Raw genomic sequence first — 20664 nt, forward strand, 5'->3', positions numbered from 1 at the left:
ATACTCTGTGCCAATAAACTGAATTTACTTGAATAATCTATGAGTGTATAATATTTTTTTTAATTCAGAAAAGAGGAAAAATAAAGTTCTACTTTACAGAAGAATGATGAAATTAGAGAATGACTTTCTAGCAATCCTAGCAACAAGTGACTCAAGAAAGAATTCCATCCACAAAAATGAAAAGCATATGAAACAGTGCTAAGGAACAGGATGCTAACATGAACTCAAAACACGATTTATCCATCGCTTACTAATTACAAATATGGAGGACACTTCTTCTACCTTGGTTAACATCATCAGATATGAAGCAACATCCTACTTGTATGCCTCATGATGGGATGCTTTAAGGATAAGCATCCTTACTAAAAATGTTTACCCTACATTTAATCATGTGGAAAGAGATAAATCCAAGGTTGAAAACCATTGTACAAAATAATTGGCTTGGAAACTTCAAAGTATAAGGGAAATCTCCAAAAATGTCTAGAAACAGTTGTAAAATGAAGATTGGGAAGATATAAACAATTAGAAAAATGCTTGATTTTCAATTGGATTTTAGGAAAAAATGCAAAAGATACTATTAGGACAGTTGGAGAAATTTGAATATAATATAGGGCTAGTTAGATAATAGCATCACATCAATGACAAACACCCTGTGCTTGCTAACTGCTGGGTACTTATAATGAAGAAGTTCCTGGTTCTTAGGTGACACATGCTTAGGTATGAAGGTCTGAAGTATAGCAAATCAGCAACAAAAACTCAAAAGAAAGGAGAAATATAAAAAAACAAGGAATCAATCAAGTATAGTGTAAGGTTTAAAATAATAGACCAAGTGAGAGCTACATGAGCATTCATCCTAATAATCTTGAATGATTCTTGAGCCTTGACTTTTCTCAAAATAAGACTGGAGTAGTGAGTTCTTTACATATTCATAAGAAGGACAAAGAAAGTAACTATGGAATAATCAATTCATTTAATAAAGTATGATCTGCCAAAATTCCAATCTAATTTAAGTCATTTCAAATGGTTAAATTGTTATATACAAAAAGCCTAGAAAATATTTTGGGTGATTTTAATCAACTTCTTGAAATGTGACAACTCAGAAATAAAATTAAAATTATGCACTTGTGTACTCACATACAATCTGATGTGACATTTTATAATTGGACTACATTAAAAACAAAAGCATGAAATTGTTTTAGCAGCTATTTCAGCCCAGTCATCTGTTTAATACAAGTAATTTTTCCAAATGAAAATCTTGCTTCATTTGGAATTGTAACTCAACAGTACCCTCCCCCAAATAATGAAAATCAGGGTTTATCAAATTTTGTGATGCTCTCTGATGCATTTTTGCTACTTATCGATTAAATACCTCTGGATTTCTTCCTCAAAATTTTCCATGTCTCATAAATGTGAAAAAAAGTATTGAAAATAATTACCAGTCTGAGAAGATAAATAATTAGTAGACTTAGTATTTTTTCACACCTTAATGGCAATATGTGTGTTATTTTCATCTAACAATAGGATAGATCATGAATAATTTTTATTAGGCTTCTAAAACTATACAAGAAAATACATTTAAAATACACTATGTTTGTGTACTCAACTGTTTCTAGAGACAAAATCATGACATCAATATGCAAGTAATAAAATTCTTAGATACTGAGTTTTCAGTAACTGTCATTAAGGTAACTGAGAATTTCCTAGGTTTACTTAAATTCTACTTTGGTATGATATGCTATAATCTACCAAAATTACTTTTACCAGTTTACCTCATCATAAAAAATTCAGCCAGGCATTGTGAGACATAGTTTTAATACCAGCAGTCAGGAGGCAGATGCAGGCAAATGTATGGGATGGTCTACATAGTGAGTCCCAGGGTAGCATAGGGCTACATAGTGAGACCCTCTCTCAAAAACAGTCTTCCTTTAAATCATGAATTTGAATGAATTTTGGCCTTTTTATACTTAAAAATGTAATACTCTTTTTTAAAAGAAGGCAAATTACCTAGTACCACAAATCTGTAAGTACTATTCCAGAAATTTTGTTCACTGTTAAGATTCTGGGACTTCAGTTTTAGAAAGTTATTAAATCCCTAATTTATATAGTATATATAAGCAAAGAGTTCAACACAAATATATAAATAATGCCATAGCTGCACAGTTTAAAGTGCAGATAGTTTTATGTAGAGATGTAAATTTACTTACATAGTAGCTTGTGCCTTTTCAGAAAGAGGCAATCGTAAACATAATCTGTGGCCCAGGAGCAATCCCAAAAATATGAGATTTTACAAAGATTAAAATGATACTTGACTTCCAAATAAGGTCGTGAGTAATGAAGAAATGAATGCAAGAATGCATAATACGCCAGGGTCAGTTGTGGCTCAACACATTTCTTCTAAAATGTATATTGGGAACTACCACGAGAATCATCTCTTTAAGCAATTATTACTATAATGGCTTAAATATGCAGCATGTTTGACAGTTTACAAGTATGTCATACCTCCAACAATGCATAAAGTACAAATAGAGATGTGGGCTAAAGAAAGTTTAGTGTTTTACACCAAGTCCCTCAAGCATAAGATATAGAGCCTGACCCAAACAGCAGGCCTTCAGTGGCCAAGTGTAAATTTTTTCAGTTAATCAATAGCTTTTTTTAACTAAAAATATTTAAATAAAATGTTTACAAACTCTCAGAAGGTAAGGACCATATGCTAATATACATTGGACATTTTTAACTACTCTAGGCTGTAACAGCAGTCAGGGTAATTCTGCATCCCTTTAGGGTTCAATCGTTGTAGTTTATGCATTAAGCAACCATTTTGCAAGTTCGGTTTCCTGTAGGTATGATTCACCATGTATACCAACCTGTAAGCAAACACAACTGGAGTAAAAGTCCAGAGGAACAATCAGGATGGTTCTAGTTGATGCAATTAGGACTACTTTTGGAGAGAAAAATGAAGTGGGGGGAGCGCTTCTCAGTATTCCCTAGCCAGACCTATATACTAAAGTCACAGGGAAACCCTGTGTCAAAAAAGAGACCAAAAAAAAAAAAAGTAATGGCATCAAGGGACGTGTCTCCACTGAAACTGAGGAAAGGTACCCAAACAATAACACCTACACTGTGTAAAATGACAGTGACAGAACTGAGACATGGTGAGTTCTAAAGGAATACTTAACAGTTCTGAGGCCCCCAAACCATAGACAACCCCAAATCCACTGCAATAGGACAGCTTTAACAAGGAAAATTGAATTAAAATAAACTGAAGGGCCACTTAAGCCTACAAGTGCCATAAGAGAGACTTCACGAATGATGACGAACGACTCTACTCAATGGTAGTAGAAAAGTTATCAAGAAGAAAGATACTTAAATTGCAATAAGAAAATTTTATTCTTATTCTACACAAAAGGAAAATAGTTTAAGATGCTGGACTGCATTTCCAAAAGATGAGGATTCTGTTTTGGAGAAGTATTATAAAATACCTAGCAGCCTTCTGATTTCAGTTTATATACAGTTTAACTTCAGTGGAGTTATGAGTATGTAGTGATTGAACAAAGGGATGCTTAATTATTTTATTGCTGTTGCAGCTTAATGTATTTGAAAATGTGTAAGGTGTACTAAGATATGGTCCTTGCCCTCTGAGAGCATATAAGCATTTTAATTAAATTGTATTAATTAAACAAAGCTAATGTTTAATGGAAATTAATTATAAAAGGCAAGAGTGCATAAGAAAGGTGAGCATGAATGGTATAAAACTCAGAAGCACAATATTTTATCTCTTTAAGCACTGAAAAGATAGAGTCCACTGCTAGAAATGGAATTATTTCCAGTATTAGTTTGGTCCCTAACATAGCAGTATTTTTATTTCCACTTTTTCCTCCCAATAAAGTTGCATGATATCATCTGATTTTTGCATCGATGTTACCAACCTGCAAATGCCTACTATAAAAGCACAAAAATCATTTGTGCTCAGTCATTTTGCCCACAACGCCACATACAGGGAAGTGTGTTAGCCCCTAGAATGCAGCAGCTCCTTCATGGTAGGGTTCCCTCTGTGTTGACACAAAGATTTCAGGCATTCTCTACCTGGGACGTGGCAAATAGCAAATGATGGTGAAAGACAAAGTAGGCACAAACATTATGTTGATCATAATCCAAACTTTCTAAAATTCTCAAGGCTTATTTCGGTATGGGACAAGTCCAGGCTATGGATTCTTTCTGACTGGCTTCAAATCCTGGCTCTTCCAATAAGGTAATATGTTGCCACATATAATATCCATGTTTCCTATGCATGTTTCCTATGGCTCAATTTCCTTACCTATAAAATAGAGATGATCATTGTTAAAAATAAGTTGACATGGAGCCTGCTTAGCATAATTCCTAACATGCAGTGTTTCCTCAGAGTTCACTAATATTAAGTATAAACACAACAAAATGAATATTATATACTGCATTAGTGTGCTAGGGTTGCTATAACAAAATTAAAAAAAAAGTTGAATGGCTTAAAGAAGAAAACTTATGTATCTCAGTTCCTGACATTAAAAGCACAAAATCAAAGTTTTGGCAAATTTATCTCCTCAGAGGCCTCTTTCTTTAGCCTATTTTGTGTCCAAATTTTCCCTTACCAGAAGACTGGATAGATGCAATTAGGATCACTCTATCAGCCTCAAATAAATTTAACCCTTTAAAGACCCTATCTTTCCATACAGTCACCCTCTCAAGTACTGAGCATCATTAATTCAATATACCAATTTGGGAAGACACAAGTGAACTCAGACCACATACCTTTTCTTATTCTAAGAAAAGATAGTTCACAAGAAGTAAATCTGCAGTAATCTGAGGCAAAAGCCTCAGTTCTCTTGTAATACATGCTGACTATTTAACATAAAAAGAATCTATTTAAGCTCCCTTAATTTTGGAGGGATAGGGAGGTAAATAGATGAACAGGCAAATGTAAACCTATGCTATACCTATCTAATGTATAGAGATGCCAGTTGCACAGCTCTGAACTCACAGCCAGTCTGCTGAAAACAATTATTATCATCAATAAATATAAGTGATTTACCTAAAAGATTCAAAGTAGTTATCATTCTCAAATCACAAGAATCACAATGCACAAGTACTTACTTCCTCTTTATATTACAAGTTCAGAAGAAAAAAAATGAATCCAGAAAGACCTTTAATAATTTCAGTTGCAGGCTGGATATGTAGCTTGGTGACAGAGCTCCTGCCTAACATGTGAAAGACCCTAAGTTTAAGCGCTGGTACCAAAAATAACAATAATACCTTCAATTGATTCTATTAAAATTCATTTATATTTTGTATTCTGTTGAGAGGTGGTTGTGGTTACAATCATAACAGTATATATACTTCATATAGTAATTGAGGTTCTGAATTATGGTTATTACACTGAAAGATATTATACCCTGACTGTCATTAATCACCTGACCAGTGAAGCGATACAGAGATCCAACGAAACTATATTAATACTATATAAACTATACAGTAATTCAGGTTATACTAGTTGACTCCTGACAGAAAATACCATGGCCATTACATATTACTCCAAAAAAATTTTTTTAATTCCATGGAACAAGACCAGACTCACTGGCCACAGGTATTTGGGCATGGAAGCAATGCCTTCCTGAAAAATTGATGCACAAACCTACAAAAGTAGATATAATCTGTAGCTTCAGTGAGAACATATGTGAAAGGTGTTTAAGCACACTGAAGGACTTTATAAATTTAGGCTGGAAGCTGCATGTGGTGATTACTATGTGCAATCCCAGCCCTTGGGAAACTGGCAAAAGGGCCAAAAGTTCAAGGCCAACATGGACTATATAGCCAGACCTTGCCTCAAAATAAATAAACCTATGGTGGCATTTTTAAGAAGACATCACTATTCCGTTCTCCAATTCAAATGAGCTAATGTTGTCTCAACCTTGTAGATAAGCAGATAAATGAAAGTTAAATAACTAAAATAGGAAATATGAGGGAAGTGTCCAAAGTTTGCTATGTAGCAAGTTAAGGTAACTTTAACATTAATTATGTGTTTGTTTCTTTACTGTCCCATGCTGGCAAGATAAAGATCAAAGAAAGTGTTGCTTCATAAAAAGAGAATAGACTTGGAACTAAAGAGAAGTCTCAGCAGTTAAGAGTGTGTATTGTTCTTGCAGAGGACCCAAGTTCAGTTCCCAGCACCCACATCAGGTTGCTCAGCACTGCCTGCAACTCCAGCTCCAGGGGTAAATGATACCTCTGAGTTCTGTGGGCACCTGCACTCACATACACATGCTCCCCCATACACACATAATTAAAGGAAAATGAATCTTTTAAAAGACAGCCTTTCATTATGCCACCTTAGTCTTATAGTGGGAACAGAAAATTTTACATAGAGCTGAACTTTTAAAGGATGTAATATTGATATACTACTTAGCAAAAACATTAAGCATACTTATACAATGCTATGGTATATAACAGTTAGCTATATATAGCTAATCAAAATTTTTGTCACTGTTGGAAGTGAACAGACCAACAAAATATGTAACTGGCTATGCTACTACTTTTAAATACTTTCTATGAAGCATAAGATTTAAATCGGCTCCTTAACTGGATGATACACACAGAAAAATATCTTCAACGGAAATTTCTAACTTGAACACAAGCAAAATGCACAGGTAATAAACTTACAAAGCTATGGGAATCCAAAGTGAAAAATGTATCCTTTTGTTCCCAATATCAGGATATATTTTAATATATAAATACCCCATATTAATAATCACTAATATACTCATTTCACAAAGTATATGTCTCAACATGTCAATTCATGCTGCCTTGTAGACAATTCCAAATACACAATGTAAGATGACTTAGTAATATTTTATAGTCTAATTACATTAAGATTCTAGAAACAAAGAATTTAATCAGGCACAATGAAATAATCTAATTTATCAAAGTGTACTCTGAAGAAAGTTATAGAAAATTGTTCTAAAACCGAGTATAGATTTAAGTTTGTGGGGTTTTCTTTCCTTTGGATAGCTAGGCAAGGGCTTTAGCACTCAGCCAGGTTCCTAGCCCCTAGACATCCTTACTGAAAACAAATCTAATGTACAAGACAGCTTGAACACTGTTAAAGTGCTAGGAAATGAGAAAGCAGCTATTCACTGCACTAATGAATGGGAAATTAGAGAAGACTAATATGAGTACTTAATAGTGTTTGTGCAGGTTTTAAAAGATCACGTATTATATACCACCATTAAATAGTCTCAGGTCTTATTTTCATCTGATTAACAAATGAGTTTTTCTACTTTCTAGTTAAAAATAATGGCACTGATTATTTTTATTCTGATTGAATTTAGATTTTTAACAAGATTTTTACCATCATCACACTAAATATTTTACAGTAGCAACTATTCTATAAGTTCTAAAGCAGTAAGAAAAATACAATCAAGTTGGAGTACAAGAAAGCAATGTTTTATCATCATGAGAAACTAAACTCCAATAATCAGTGTTTTGTCTCCCCCTTCTGGACTACACAATCATAAAAAGGAATAAAACAGTAATATGAGATTTAATCTTTTTTACATGGATATATTCAAATAACTGGCCTGACATTAGTATAGTATTAACATGAAGTAAGCAATAGGTGTTTTTCTATTAATAAACTAATAAAAATTCAACTTAATTATAAAGTAACAGCTAAACAGATCACGAAAACATACTGTTGTGCTTAGTGGTATTTTATGGATATATGGCTTACAATCAGTAGCTATCTGTAACATTTGGAACTTGGTACTTAGAAACTGGCCACATATTTACGTTTTTAACAAGAACTTTCTCTTAGCCTGCCTCACCCTTCCCCCACTGGTGACAAGGTCTCACACTGTAGTGCAGGCTGACCGCAAACTCATGTAGCAATCTTCTGCCTCTGGTTTCCATGTTTAGGAATTCTGGGCATGAGCCACCATACCCAGCTTGGCATTACCTACTTCACCATCCTAACCTAAGAAACCCACTAGTAGAGTTTTATAGGCTTTGCAGAAAACAAAAAATCCTATAATAATCATTCAATTGGTTAAGATGATTCTCATGCCTAATTAGGGGAGGAAACTAACATTTATAGTTAGCCTTCACTATGAGAGGCTTGTCCTCTTGATTGAAATTACTTAGAAGGATTATAAAAGGCAAATATGTGAGTTTTTGATTGTGTAAAATGGCTTATCTGATAAACAATACTCTAGACTACCGAAAATGCTTTGCTTTGGTCTATGTGGACCCACAGAGTCATCTAGATATACATACAGCTTTCATAACCTAGTGAAGATATTCGGGCTTCAGTTTAGGAGACAATAAAATATACGCAAATGACAACTGATCTTGTCAGCAATATGCAGCACGTATATTTTAAACAATAAAAGCAATAGTCTGCAACAGCGAACACCATTACAAAATTACACTATTAATGCTATAAAACTAAAGAAATGTTCTTGCATGGTCAAACTTTACTCCTGCTTTTGTGATTGTAGCCATTTCTCCCTGATTTACATGTCTAACTGAACTCATCACCTTGGAGTGCAAACTTGGTCTTACTTCTGACTTCTGGCTGAATGCTCATGTCATTTTACTCAGCCATCCTTGAAATTTCAGTCATTATTGATTCACACATCTCTTCTGGCCTTTTTATTCATTTGCTAAGGCTGATATATTTCACGTCCTTCTTTCTTTCCTTTATACCTTTTGTTTAGTTCCTGCTAACCACACTCCAGTTCAGGGCTCTTATTAATCTACTGCAGAAACCACCTGTTTGATCTCCTGCTCTAGTAGTCTCTACCTTCTCCAATTTCCACTGCTACAATAATCCTACTCCTCATAAACCTCAGAGTTTGTCATTCCACGGCTAAAAAAACTCCCAGGCCTCCTCCCAAGCTATTCAAGTGACAACTTGTTTGCTTATCTCTCCTAAAACCACCACAAATTACTTTTCCAGTTTTAAGGCCTACTAAGTAAGCTTAATGTATTTTCAGTCACTGTCACTAGCTCTGGACATTGGTTAACTACCCTTGTCATTTGTTCATTTCACATTACCCCCCAGTGCCCTGCTGCTATTCCTCAAACACGCCCGCCTCAAGGCCTTTGCACTTGACATTCTCTCTGACTGCAAAGCTCTACCCTAGATATTTGCATGGCTCTCTCCATTTTCACTGAGTTCTCTGTTCAAATATCATTTGCTCAGAGAGCTCACCTACTTAAAATAGCACATCACTGATCACTTTCTGCCTTCTCATCTTGTGGGGTTTTTTTTGGGGGCGGGGGGTGTTTTTGACTTTTCCTCCATAGCACTTGCCACTGCCTGTCATAATATTTGATATGTGTCTTAAAGTTTCCCCAACTAAAATGTTCGCTCAGTGAGGACTGTATGATTTATCATGCTAGCACTATAAAGAGGCCCTATGAATAAAGATCTGTTTATGGAAAATTGTGATTTTTTTCAGCTCCAGCTTTCTACAGGAAATACCACTGGAAGACCGGAAATGGGCCATTCCCACAAGCTCTGTCCATGTTGCCAGAAAGATTATCTCCCAATTCCTTAAATAGATCTCACAGCTCAATGTCCATATGTGTATTTCCTGGCTTTTGTTTAATCTTTTCTATAATATGGAGCATTACAGTGGGGAAATGGAGACAGAATGAGAATGCCTTCCTCTGCCCCTAGTTTTAGACTAAAGGGCAAAGAAATTCATATTTCTACTTTTATGTATTTTATGTTATTTTTTATCTTAATGAGGATGAATGTTAGCGTTGATCGATAGCCAAGCATTATGGTCAAGTGCTCTGTTAACAGCACCAAAAGTGCCTGGCATGTAATAGGTACTTAGTAATTTCTGCTTTAAGAAGACAGGTAAGGAACAGGAGTGGTGGGGCAGGCTTGCAATCCCAGCACGTAGGGAGGTGGTTGCAGGAAGATTAGGAGTTTGAGTCCAGCCTTGGCTACTTGAGACCATCTCAAACTACAAGGTCTCAAAGACTGAAGGAATGGTAAATCAGGTATTTAAAATCAAATCTTTCTACAGCTAAAACAATCACTTGCCTCCAGAGCCCTAGTTATTGCCCTGGGCACTCAACTGTTTATGATATTAAATTACCTTATATGTAACATTATAAGTTCTGGTCATTATAATTCTATTCTTCAAATAGCATGCATAATTATGTCCATTTTCACTTTTTTCCTATAAAAGAATGCTTACTTTTCTACATGTGGATAAATTATTCCTGACTTGAAATCAAATAAACTTAACCATTTTTAACTATTTTCTAAATGTTTTATTCAATGTGTTACTAAACAATAAAAACAATTTATTTTGGTTCACAAAGTTCTACCACACTTGCTTAGAGCTAGAAGGCATTGAAAGCCTTTCAGTTCTATCTCCTCCTGACTCCAAATTCTCTGTGCTACTTTTAATAAGGTACTAGATGATATTTTATCATTTTCACTTCATAGTATCTATACAAAATCCTCAGCTGTTTTATTTAATCTTTAAAATAACCTTGTCAATATTAACCTGAGAAAACATAGTAGCTTTGGGGTTTTTTTATATTTGTTTTTCTCTAAGCAATCCATGCCAAATAATACATAGCTTCCAATAAACAAGTGAAACATTCTTCTCCTAATATCCAGCAAAATCCTTCCCATTTCTGACCCACAACCAATTGTATTTCTACCTTTACATCTACAAATAGCTCACATCTTGAATATTCAGCCAAGAAAAAATAGTTCATAGTCTTTACTTCAGTTTACCAAGCAGTCTTTATACTTTACATATTTTAAATCAAGTGATTATGTAAATTACCATAAAGTAAAATAGAAGTGTCATTTAAAAACAGCCCTTATGGAATACATAAAGTAATGAGAACTACTAAGAAGAACGTGACTGCATAAGTTTAAACTAAATAGTTAAAGGAATTCAACACCTTAGTAGGTAGAAATGAGAAAGAAGACTGGGCAATCAGGATCAAGATAGGCTTTATGGAAGAACTGTGGAGCGAGTATGGGCAGAGTGTTTACAAAGATTTAATAACCAAGGTCAGAATCAATATGACCTGGGGGGGGCGGTGAGGAGTTAGCTAGATCCATAAAACAAGCAGTTTTCAAGCTTGCTTTTTAAATAAATTTTTTAAAAATAGTGAACAGTAACACTGATGATAAAGATCAATAACAGGTTCTCAAACTGTCTCCATGTATGATAATAATTAACACTGGAGACACAAATAAAGAAAAAAAGGCTGTACAGACCTACTTCATTATATATTCCATGCTTCCAATTTCATGATGGCTCTTAACCCAATCATTTCTTTTTTACTAATGTAAACAATCTCTAGGTACTCACAATATTTAAATTGGTTATTCTAATATTATTCTCTCTGAAGCATCTCTGAAATGCCTACCTGCCTGTTTTATTAGTGAAAAAAAATCTTCCCATCTTTTGAAGATTAATGGGTTCATGACACATAAGCCCTTTTGTAGCTGTCTTTTAATCGGAGTGATTTCATATATTGTTTATTCATTCCTGTCTTTAACCATGAAAAATAAAGACAAAAAAATAAGGTACCACTTCTACCTCTACTCTAAAATTAAACCACAACTGGTCACACACAGAGAATAAGTGTCTGAGAGAGGCGCACCCCTAAAGTGACACATCTACAATGGAACTTCTACACTTACAACTCATGGAATATAGCAGAACATGGAGTTCTAATACTATTTAGAAGGAATACTAATGCATCTCTCAACTCTCTCTGGCAAAGCTTCGTCACGCAACATAGTATGATGCACAGAGAAGGCTACAACTGGTCAAAGTGCAGAGCATAAGAGACTGCAGAGTACATGTCCTAGGATAGGACTCCTATATTAAACCTCACCCACCCATGGCTCAGGAACAATTGCAGAAGAGGGGGCAGAAAGATTGAAAGAGCCAGGGTTGGTGCATGACCATAAAGAAAGTGTCTTCCAGGTCTCTTGGAACTTGCTCATATGAACTTACAGCAATGATGTCACCATGCACAAGACCCATGCAAACTCAATCAGACAAAAATCCAGAACAGAACTGGAGAAATGAGCAGCAATCCCCAAACTTAGCCGAAGAACTATGTGCAACAGATTACTGCTGGGTAAGGGAGAGTTGATCTTCTTTAAGGGAGAGACTCTAGATAGGCTAACTGGACTCCAGTGGATGAACTTGCACTGAGGGATATCTGGGCACACAAACTTGATTCCATCAGCCTTAACATATACGACTGAATGCAGGAAATTTGTAGGGTTGACTATGAGAGGGTGCAGATGAGGGGGTATAAAGATAATTAAGATGTTTTGTGTGAAATGCAGAAAAATTCAATAAAACTATACATTGGAGAAAGTAAAAATTAAATTAAATTAAATTTAACTTTTCTCATTTCCTGTCTTTGACAGCTCAAATGCAAAAAAGCAAGCCAGCATGGTGGCACATGCTTTTAATCCCAGCACTCCATAGGCAAAGGCAGGCGGATCTCTGTGAGTTCAAGGCCAGCCTGGTCTACATAGTGAGTTCCAGGCCAGCTTGGGCTATAGGGAGATTGTGTCTCAAAAGGACAAAAACAATCTCAAAAAGAGAAAGAAAAAAAAACTGACCAAGCCCCAAACCCAGTACATGCTAGGAAAGTGTTCCATGACAGAGCTATACTTCCAGCTACCTTCATTATATTCTTACAGAACCACCATCATTTTTAAGAAATGCTATTTGATGAATGGCTATGTTTCTCAATGTGTGCTCTTCAAACCACCTTTAACATGATCTCTTACAGCACTACCTATAAATACAAATTTCAGGCTAGTAAGATGGCTTTGCAGGTAAAGGCACTTGACTCGGAGGCCTAGTGACTTGAGTTCAAATGCCAGAACCTACATAAAGAGGGAAGGACAGAATAGACTCCATGAACTTTGGCTCTGACCACACATACACACACACACACACACACACACACACACACACACACACACACACACATACACACACACATGCACACACAAACACACACACATATTGTGGTAAACATGCCCACACATATCGTGCACACACATAATATTAAAATTTTAATTAATTACTTAATTAAATGAAAATGTATTGGACACATCCTAGAACTCAACAACAAAAAAAAAAGGCTGGTGGGGGAAGGAACAGACTGTCAAGTCTGAGAAATATTTCTGAATCCAGCATATGTATTTACCAAATGTACCTTAAACCCTGTTTTTACCACATAATTTCCTGGCTCAAACAAATTTCCAGTTTTGTGCCTGAACCTCAAGACTCTCATTCAACTTGATGTTTAATCTTTCCAATATGTATTTTTATTCCAACAAGGCTCTTCTCTTCCCTCATACATATAATATTTCCCTCTCGGGGCCTTTCTGTATTTACTATTATTTTTCTGTTGTCTCTTCTCCCTAGTGGAATCTCAGCCTTCATAACAAACTATTCCTGAGAGCCCTGCCTAACTCCAGGAACTTGCATGGGTTTTCCTCTAATTAACACAAACTTACTTCTCGCTCATACTTATAAATTTCTAGTAAAATCAAAAGCAACATGTACATATAATCTTGATTTTTTTCAACACATATAAACTAAAAATCTTATGTAATTTGTATGTAGTAATCAATATATGTAGCATAACACTTGGCACACACAAAAACCCTGAAGAAACATTTGAATTTTAAAAATTACCCTAAAACTATTAACATGTTGCCCCTCTAAATATCACATGAATTTAAAAAAATAAAAAGAAGATATAAGAAACATAGAAGAAAGAGAAAGAAGGGAGGGAGGGAGAGAGGGAGAGAGGGAGAGAGGGAGGAAGAAAAATACAGAGGGGAAAAAAAGAGAGAAAGAGGGAAAAGGGAGGGAGAGAGTAAAGAACTTTCAAATGCAAAGTAAATACTAAACACATCCACTATCCTAGATACCTCACTTCTTGGCGATTCTATGGTTGTTTCATGCCCTATTCTCCAAATGAACAATGCACAGTTAAGGAGCCAAAGTAATTGCAAACTGCCGTGAATAACAACACAGGCTTGCCATGTAAGTGTATTATAAATATAATATCTTCAGTATAAAAATATTTAAATTACACATCAAAAAAATCTTAAAACACAATTAAAACTAATATTTTCTATTTATTCATTTACTAACTGCAGATAAAAATTATTCCTCCAAAGTCAGAGCCAATGAATAGCATCCAACAAAACTAAGTACCCAGTCTTCTTAACTGCATAGGCTAAGTTGTTTTCATTATATTATATATAACTCAAAGATACTATAGTCAAAATGAGGCATCTTAATAAGAATTTGTGTAAAGACAGAAAGAATACTTTAGGAGGCTCTGTGATTCTGAGAAATTGATGCACAGCACACAGTTCCATTAGAGTTATACAGACTGACAGAGGTAGCAGCCCCAAGAAATGAAACAGAAAAATAAATTTCTAAGAAAATACAGACATATTCTATTAAGAAAATACTTGCCATAGTTTACTGTAGTTAAAGTTTAATCATTTGATTTCAACACATATCTTGCTACTTTGGAAAAATATACGCCAAAAGAAAAACCAAAGATTAAGCATTGCAAGCAAAAATCACAGCTCCCCCAAATACAAATTTAGTGCTAATGGTAAAACACATCTTTTGTACTTACCGTAACTTTACTTCCAACTATCTGCATGCAGTGGTCAACGAAGAATGGTTATGATGTGAAAAAAAACAGACAGCAATAATATTAGTAATCAAAAGCTTTCCATAGATGTTAAGCGTTTAGTAAATTAGTAACCAGCATACTCTCTATATTGAATGCTTTAGATCATGACGCTAAAACAATATATCAGTTTTAAGGTCTGCCATGTTTTAATGTGTGTAAGTCTATAGAATAGGGAATCCAAGAATAAGTAAGACTTGGATTTTTTTTAAACACACACTATGATGTGTTACTCATGCAGTGCAATCTAAATATCAAATAATACAGATTTAATTGCAATGTAACATGAGATATTTTCCCAGCTCACAGACCCTAAAAGAAATTATCAACAAAAAAATTATTTAATTTTGTTTTCTCACTATGGAAAGTACACTGTTTAAGCTGAATAAGCTATTTTAATATATAAATGTTGCATAAAGTTCAGGAGTGTACTTCAGTTGAAAGCTGTATTATTTTATACTCTTTTAAATTCAAAGTATATAATATTGCTTGAACTTACACTTCAAAATTACAGAACAAATTGGTTATTATTCTTTTCTAGGCCATCCTATCATTTCCATTATGAAATCAGAGTTTTTATGATATGAGAACAAAAAGCATTTTGTATAGAAAAATGTGCATATTAATAAGGAGAAAATAGTTCAAAAATTTCAACTTTGAGCTTTCCTAATATTAGATAAGACATAAGACAATTTCTGAGAGTCATGATTGTGTTTAAGAAAGCAAAAGTAAGCTCATCAACTTAAACATAAATCAAATAATTATTAACAGATGCTCAAAATTGAATATCAAAGCAGTGTCCAAAGAAAGATCCAAAACCCTTAATCGGACAGCAGCTATTATCAAGATGTGTTCTGTTTTGCAGCTAGTACTTTAAAAACAAACATCAAATTTAACTGAAAGCCCAATAAGTATCCTAAGTTGAATAAGATACAAGATACAAAAGGAAAACAATAGTTTCCAAGTAGATTATTTCAGAGGAATCTATGAGTCTCCAAATAGAGAAGCGGGTTTCTTAAATATTCACTCATCACACCGTTTACAGGCAGTGATTATTTGGTTGAACTGAAGCTTCTCTGCAACTATTAACAGTCCTCTGAATTGAAAGATAGACTATTGACCTAAATTATTTCCTCCCATCGAAGCAGACAGAGGTTGTATTTGTCCCTTTTTTATTTAGCACAGACATAAGACAAAAAGGAAAGACAGAGCCTGTGTTAACAATTAAGACAGGTCCATAGTCAATGAAATAACTAAAATATGGCCTATGTAATGTTCATTAAATTATTCGTTTGGATTGCAGAATGACTTCATTTAGTTAAAGCACATGCAGAGATATATTAGATTGATTAGTCAACAGAAGCAGGCAGAAAGTAGCTTGGGCTCATATCTGAGCACAATTGTCTCATGATATTCAGGCCATGAATGGAAAGGACATGAGGACAAAAGTACTCAAAATGGTAAAAGCATAGCCACCGCAAATACACACACAGATACACATACGTGTGCTGAACTAGATATTACACAGGTAAGTCTACAAATCCGGAGATGTAGTTGATATAAGTACTTTGTATTGTGTCCTACTGAGAATTTTTTTGATCAACTGTACCTCTCAATGTGTCACATATCTTCAATAGTATAAACACATGTTCTAAAACTCTCAATTTCAAATGAAGTGTTTAAAATTAGAAATAAACTACTTCCTCGTTATTGTAATAAGGACACTGGCATTTGGTGAACTAATGTTAGGACTTTGGTAAATAACTTTGCCTCATGAATGTCTGCATATGCTGTTAAGTGCATGCCACATCATCTGTAAATCACCAACATATTGTGCCCGTTTCATGATTCTGAACCAACAAGGCAGCTTTAGCAATACTAATACAGCTTGCTTTTCCATTTCTGAAATGGGGCTTTGAAAATACACACTCTTCTTGGCTACTTATAGCCAAATAATCCATCTATGTCAATTGCCCTAGGTCAGGTCTAGAACTACTATTCCTACAGGGACAAAAGTTCAGCTCCAAGAAAATGCACATGGATTTCACTTATCACTGATAGGTACTCAATCTACTTTTTGTTTATTAGTCACATAACTATTATAGGACTTTAAGTAGGAAAATAGCCAAGCAATCAATTGTACAGCATTGACTTGTGGTTTCCATAATATTCTCTTATACCACACAAATTCTAGCAAAGTTAATTATATAATACAAGACTCTTGTTTGTTTTAGAAACAGGTTTTGACTGCATACTTGTGTGCTGTTTTATCTTACTTCAGTGCCCTTACCCAGGAGCATGATGGCTGTTTCTCACTGAGCTCACTTTTTTGTTAAGTTCCATACAAAATGACAAATGCAGTTAGTTTAAAGGAAAAATATAAAATGTACATTTAAATTTAACTATACAGTCTGGAGAGATAACAACAGCTAAGAGCACTGGCTGCTCTTGCAGAGGATCGATTCCCAGCACCCATAAGGAGGCTAACAACCAGCTATAACTGCAGTTCCAGTGGATCCGATGCCTTCTTTTGACCTCTGTAGCACTGCATAACCTGGGCGCACTTACACATAAGCAAGCAACACACACACATAAACTTAAAAATAATAAATCACAACATTTTCCATGTAACTATAATCCTCACATATGTTCAATGTGACTATGAAACATTTTTTCAATTATGAATTATAGCCTTTTATTTTCAGATGAAAAGTTGGAATACCTAGAAAGCATTTTTTATAACATAGCAGGTGCCATCATATCTGCTTTAAATGAGGAAACATCTTTAATGAGTGCAACAATGTAATAAAAAGAATAAAAATGTAAAAGACAGAGAAAGCACATTTAACACCTAATGAAAGCCAGACAGCAGGGTAGAAACCTTAGTTATACGCACATAAGCAGCCTACATTCCATGATAATTGATGCAAAATTTAGTGTCATGATGATAAACAGGTAAAAGCATTGTTTCCTCATTGAATTTTTTTTCATTGAATGCCATCCTTCTTATCTTTAAAAGGAAATTACATAAACAATTTGCGTAGTTTTAATGATTGAAGCCTGTACTAATTAATGTCTCCCCAAGGTGAGAAAGCTTCAAAGCATTCTTGTCAACAGGCTTTCTTCCATCAAAACATTTGGTCCATGAAAAATATTAGCAAAAATGGATAAGCTGGGAACTCTGATGAAGGACTGTGAATACATGAAGTGTTCAGAGGTGTGCTAAATGAAGCAATGGACCATAAAGGCAGTAGTACTAATTTTGTGGCCACTGTCCTAAAAACTGAAATTTTCATGTCTTTTTTCTTTTAAAATGTTATGTTTCCAGCATCTTAATAAGGCAGTTAGAATAAGCTCCTCTTGCCGGGCGTGGTGGCACACACCTGTAGTCCCAGCACTTGGGAGGCAGAGGAAGGCAGATCTCTGTGAGTTCAAGGCCAGCCTGGTCCACATAGTAAGTTCCAGGACAGCTGGGCTACAGGGAGACCCTGTCCCCAAAAGACAAAAAATAATAATAAGCTCCTCTTATATCTAGACATTTCCCTTCCTCGCCCTCTCTCTACATCTAGCTCTCAATTCCTCTCCATGGCTGGAAACAGAACCCAGAATCTTAACGTATTAGGCAGTTGCATTTATCACGAATCTAGATCTTTAGTCCAATTTTTTTTCATTTAAATCTAAAAATGAACATAAATTTTAAAACTCTACAAATCTTTGGTCAGCTGAAGAACAAACAACATGAACATACGTCAAATATTGTCCTTATGGAGAGTAATTATCAAAATTCAAAGAATAAGAACATCATATTATCTTCATTATAGTAGGTCCCAACACCAGCAAACAACACCAGCAAATAAGCCAGAGACACTAACAAAATCTCAAAATCCTATCATTAAAACACCACATAATGAGTCACATATTATCTTCACTTTGCACTCAGGCTTAGTTATATAGAGTTGCTAGTGTGCTTGCCTTTAGGTATTTGAAAAATAACACTGAAAACACGCCCTGCATTTCCTAAAGCATTTTGCTGTGAACAATAACTTGAGTGCAAAAATGAGAAGAGATTCATCAGAATTTCAAAGTAAAACCCTATGCATCACCTAATTCTATTGAAAATGATGCTCATGGCAAATTTCACTTATCACTTGAAACATATTTCTGCCTTGCATACCAGAAGCAAATTAAAAAAAACCATGCTGTTGCTCTGCTCTGGCAGAGCTACAAGGCATTATGTTTAAATAGTTCAGAACTCAGATTTAGCTTGCTTAAAGTACATTATAGAATCAATAAAACTGCAAAATTCAGTAGGTGCTACTGAAATTACTGTACTAAAAAGCATCAATGGTATAGTCAATAATGTTAGAATTTATTTTTTCCAATGAAGAACTCCTCTCTTCACTAGTCAATGTTTTCAATTGAAAGTATTTTATGTTTTAAACACATGTGTACAAATACACACACACATACATAATATATTCATACACCTACACATAAATTACTATTTGTATATATATGTATACATATATGTCACACATAAATACAGTGATTTTGTGAAATCTATGTGTGCACAGCTGTTCAGAAATATAAATGTTTTATTTTGTCATCTCAAAAACATATTTTTGATACAAAAATTCAAACATGAAGATTATTTTTTAAAGAGCCTTTGGTGGTTAACAGAATTTTTTCAAGCTCCATTAAAGTAGTACACTTTTCTTGTTGAAAATAAATCCTTTCAATAAATTATGTGCTCAGGTTTTGAAATTCTTATATATTTAATTAAAGCTCCTAGTATGTGCTTTCTTTTGCATGAAGAAGAGCTGTCCTATATTAATTATAAGGTAGCTTGAACAGTTTGGTTTACATAAAGTAATGAAAAAAAAAACAAGAAAGCTGCATATGAAAAAACATGACTAAAAATTACATGCAAGCAGACACCAGTCACATAGCTTTAATGTAGGCTTAATGAAAGTTGGCTATGCTGTTTGTGTTTTCTCATTCAAAGTCTGCAATTTCATCTAACAATCTATGTATTGAGTGTAATACCCACAAAACACTGCAATTTTTTGGTAATTTCTTAAAACCTTTGCCCTCCATGTCACTGAATTACATCAAGAGACCCCCATTATTCTTAGTCTTTTGCTTATAATAATGGATCTCTCATTTCTAAAGATGAATAGTTCAGTATTGATAAATGAAAATATGTAAAGGTGAATATATATCATTTCCTAAACTGTCAATAAGTGTACAATGAGGGAAGTATTTGAAGAACTGAGGTTTAACTGATTTTTAAGTAAACAGATAAGCTAATTCTGTTGGAGCGTGGAAAGCCTCCCTACTTACGGATTTGGCAGTAGCAGAAATGTACTGGACAACCATCTCACGCTTGGTGGTAAAATCCTTGTTTCTTAAAGGAGCCTTCTTTTCTTCATTAAGGTTCATATCTTCCTGTAAGAAAGAACAATTACTGTGAGGATGGATACATTTCTGCCTAAATGCTACAAAAGTAGTTAATTCAATTAATACCTAGCAACAAATTTTCACAGTTTGCATTTCTACGTAACCAAAAAGTAAGCAGAAAGAAAAAAAATTCTTAAGCTATTCTACAGAATACAGTGGTAGTTTATGGCAAACATTAGACAGCGCCACCAAAGGTATTTCTTTACTTTGATAGCAAATGCAAACACACATACACAAATTCTTCTTTGGCACATCATCCTCAAGGACCACTGTTATCTAGGAAAGCAAATGTGATAGGCAAATTTAACAGGAGATATATACATATATATATTATTTTACTTAAGAAAATACCTTAGGAAGTTGCTCTATGTAAAAATAAAAATAATAATTTATGTCTTATAGGGTTTATACTGAGTACAATATTGTATAACTGTA

At 34.5% G+C, this 20664-nt stretch overlaps 1 protein-coding gene across 5 annotated transcripts in view; it reads right to left on the bottom strand.

Moving 5' to 3' along the window:
• The window catches only part of Diaph2 (diaphanous related formin 2), an 835758-nt gene that overhangs the window by 749731 nt on the left and 65363 nt on the right, over positions 1-20664 (bottom strand). For 2 of the 5 annotated variants that reach the window (XM_029553627.1, XM_008848356.3), the window contains exons 4-5: positions 20113-20217; positions 14713-14733 (exon numbers count right to left, since the gene is read on the bottom strand). The exons of 1 other annotated variant lie outside the window; for it this stretch is intronic. In XM_029553627.1, coding sequence (XP_029409487.1) covers positions 14713-14733; positions 20113-20217 — 126 coding nt within the window. The remainder of the gene's footprint in view (positions 1-14712; positions 14734-20112; positions 20218-20664) is intronic. 2 more of the 5 variants (XM_029553628.1, XM_017801998.2) reach the window with 1 other exon arrangement.

The sequence above is a fragment of the Nannospalax galili genome, unplaced genomic scaffold, assembly GCF_000622305.1.
Source record: "Nannospalax galili isolate Female #2095 unplaced genomic scaffold, S.galili_v1.0 scaffold3, whole genome shotgun sequence".
Taxonomy (NCBI): Eukaryota; Metazoa; Chordata; class Mammalia; order Rodentia; family Spalacidae; genus Nannospalax; species Nannospalax galili.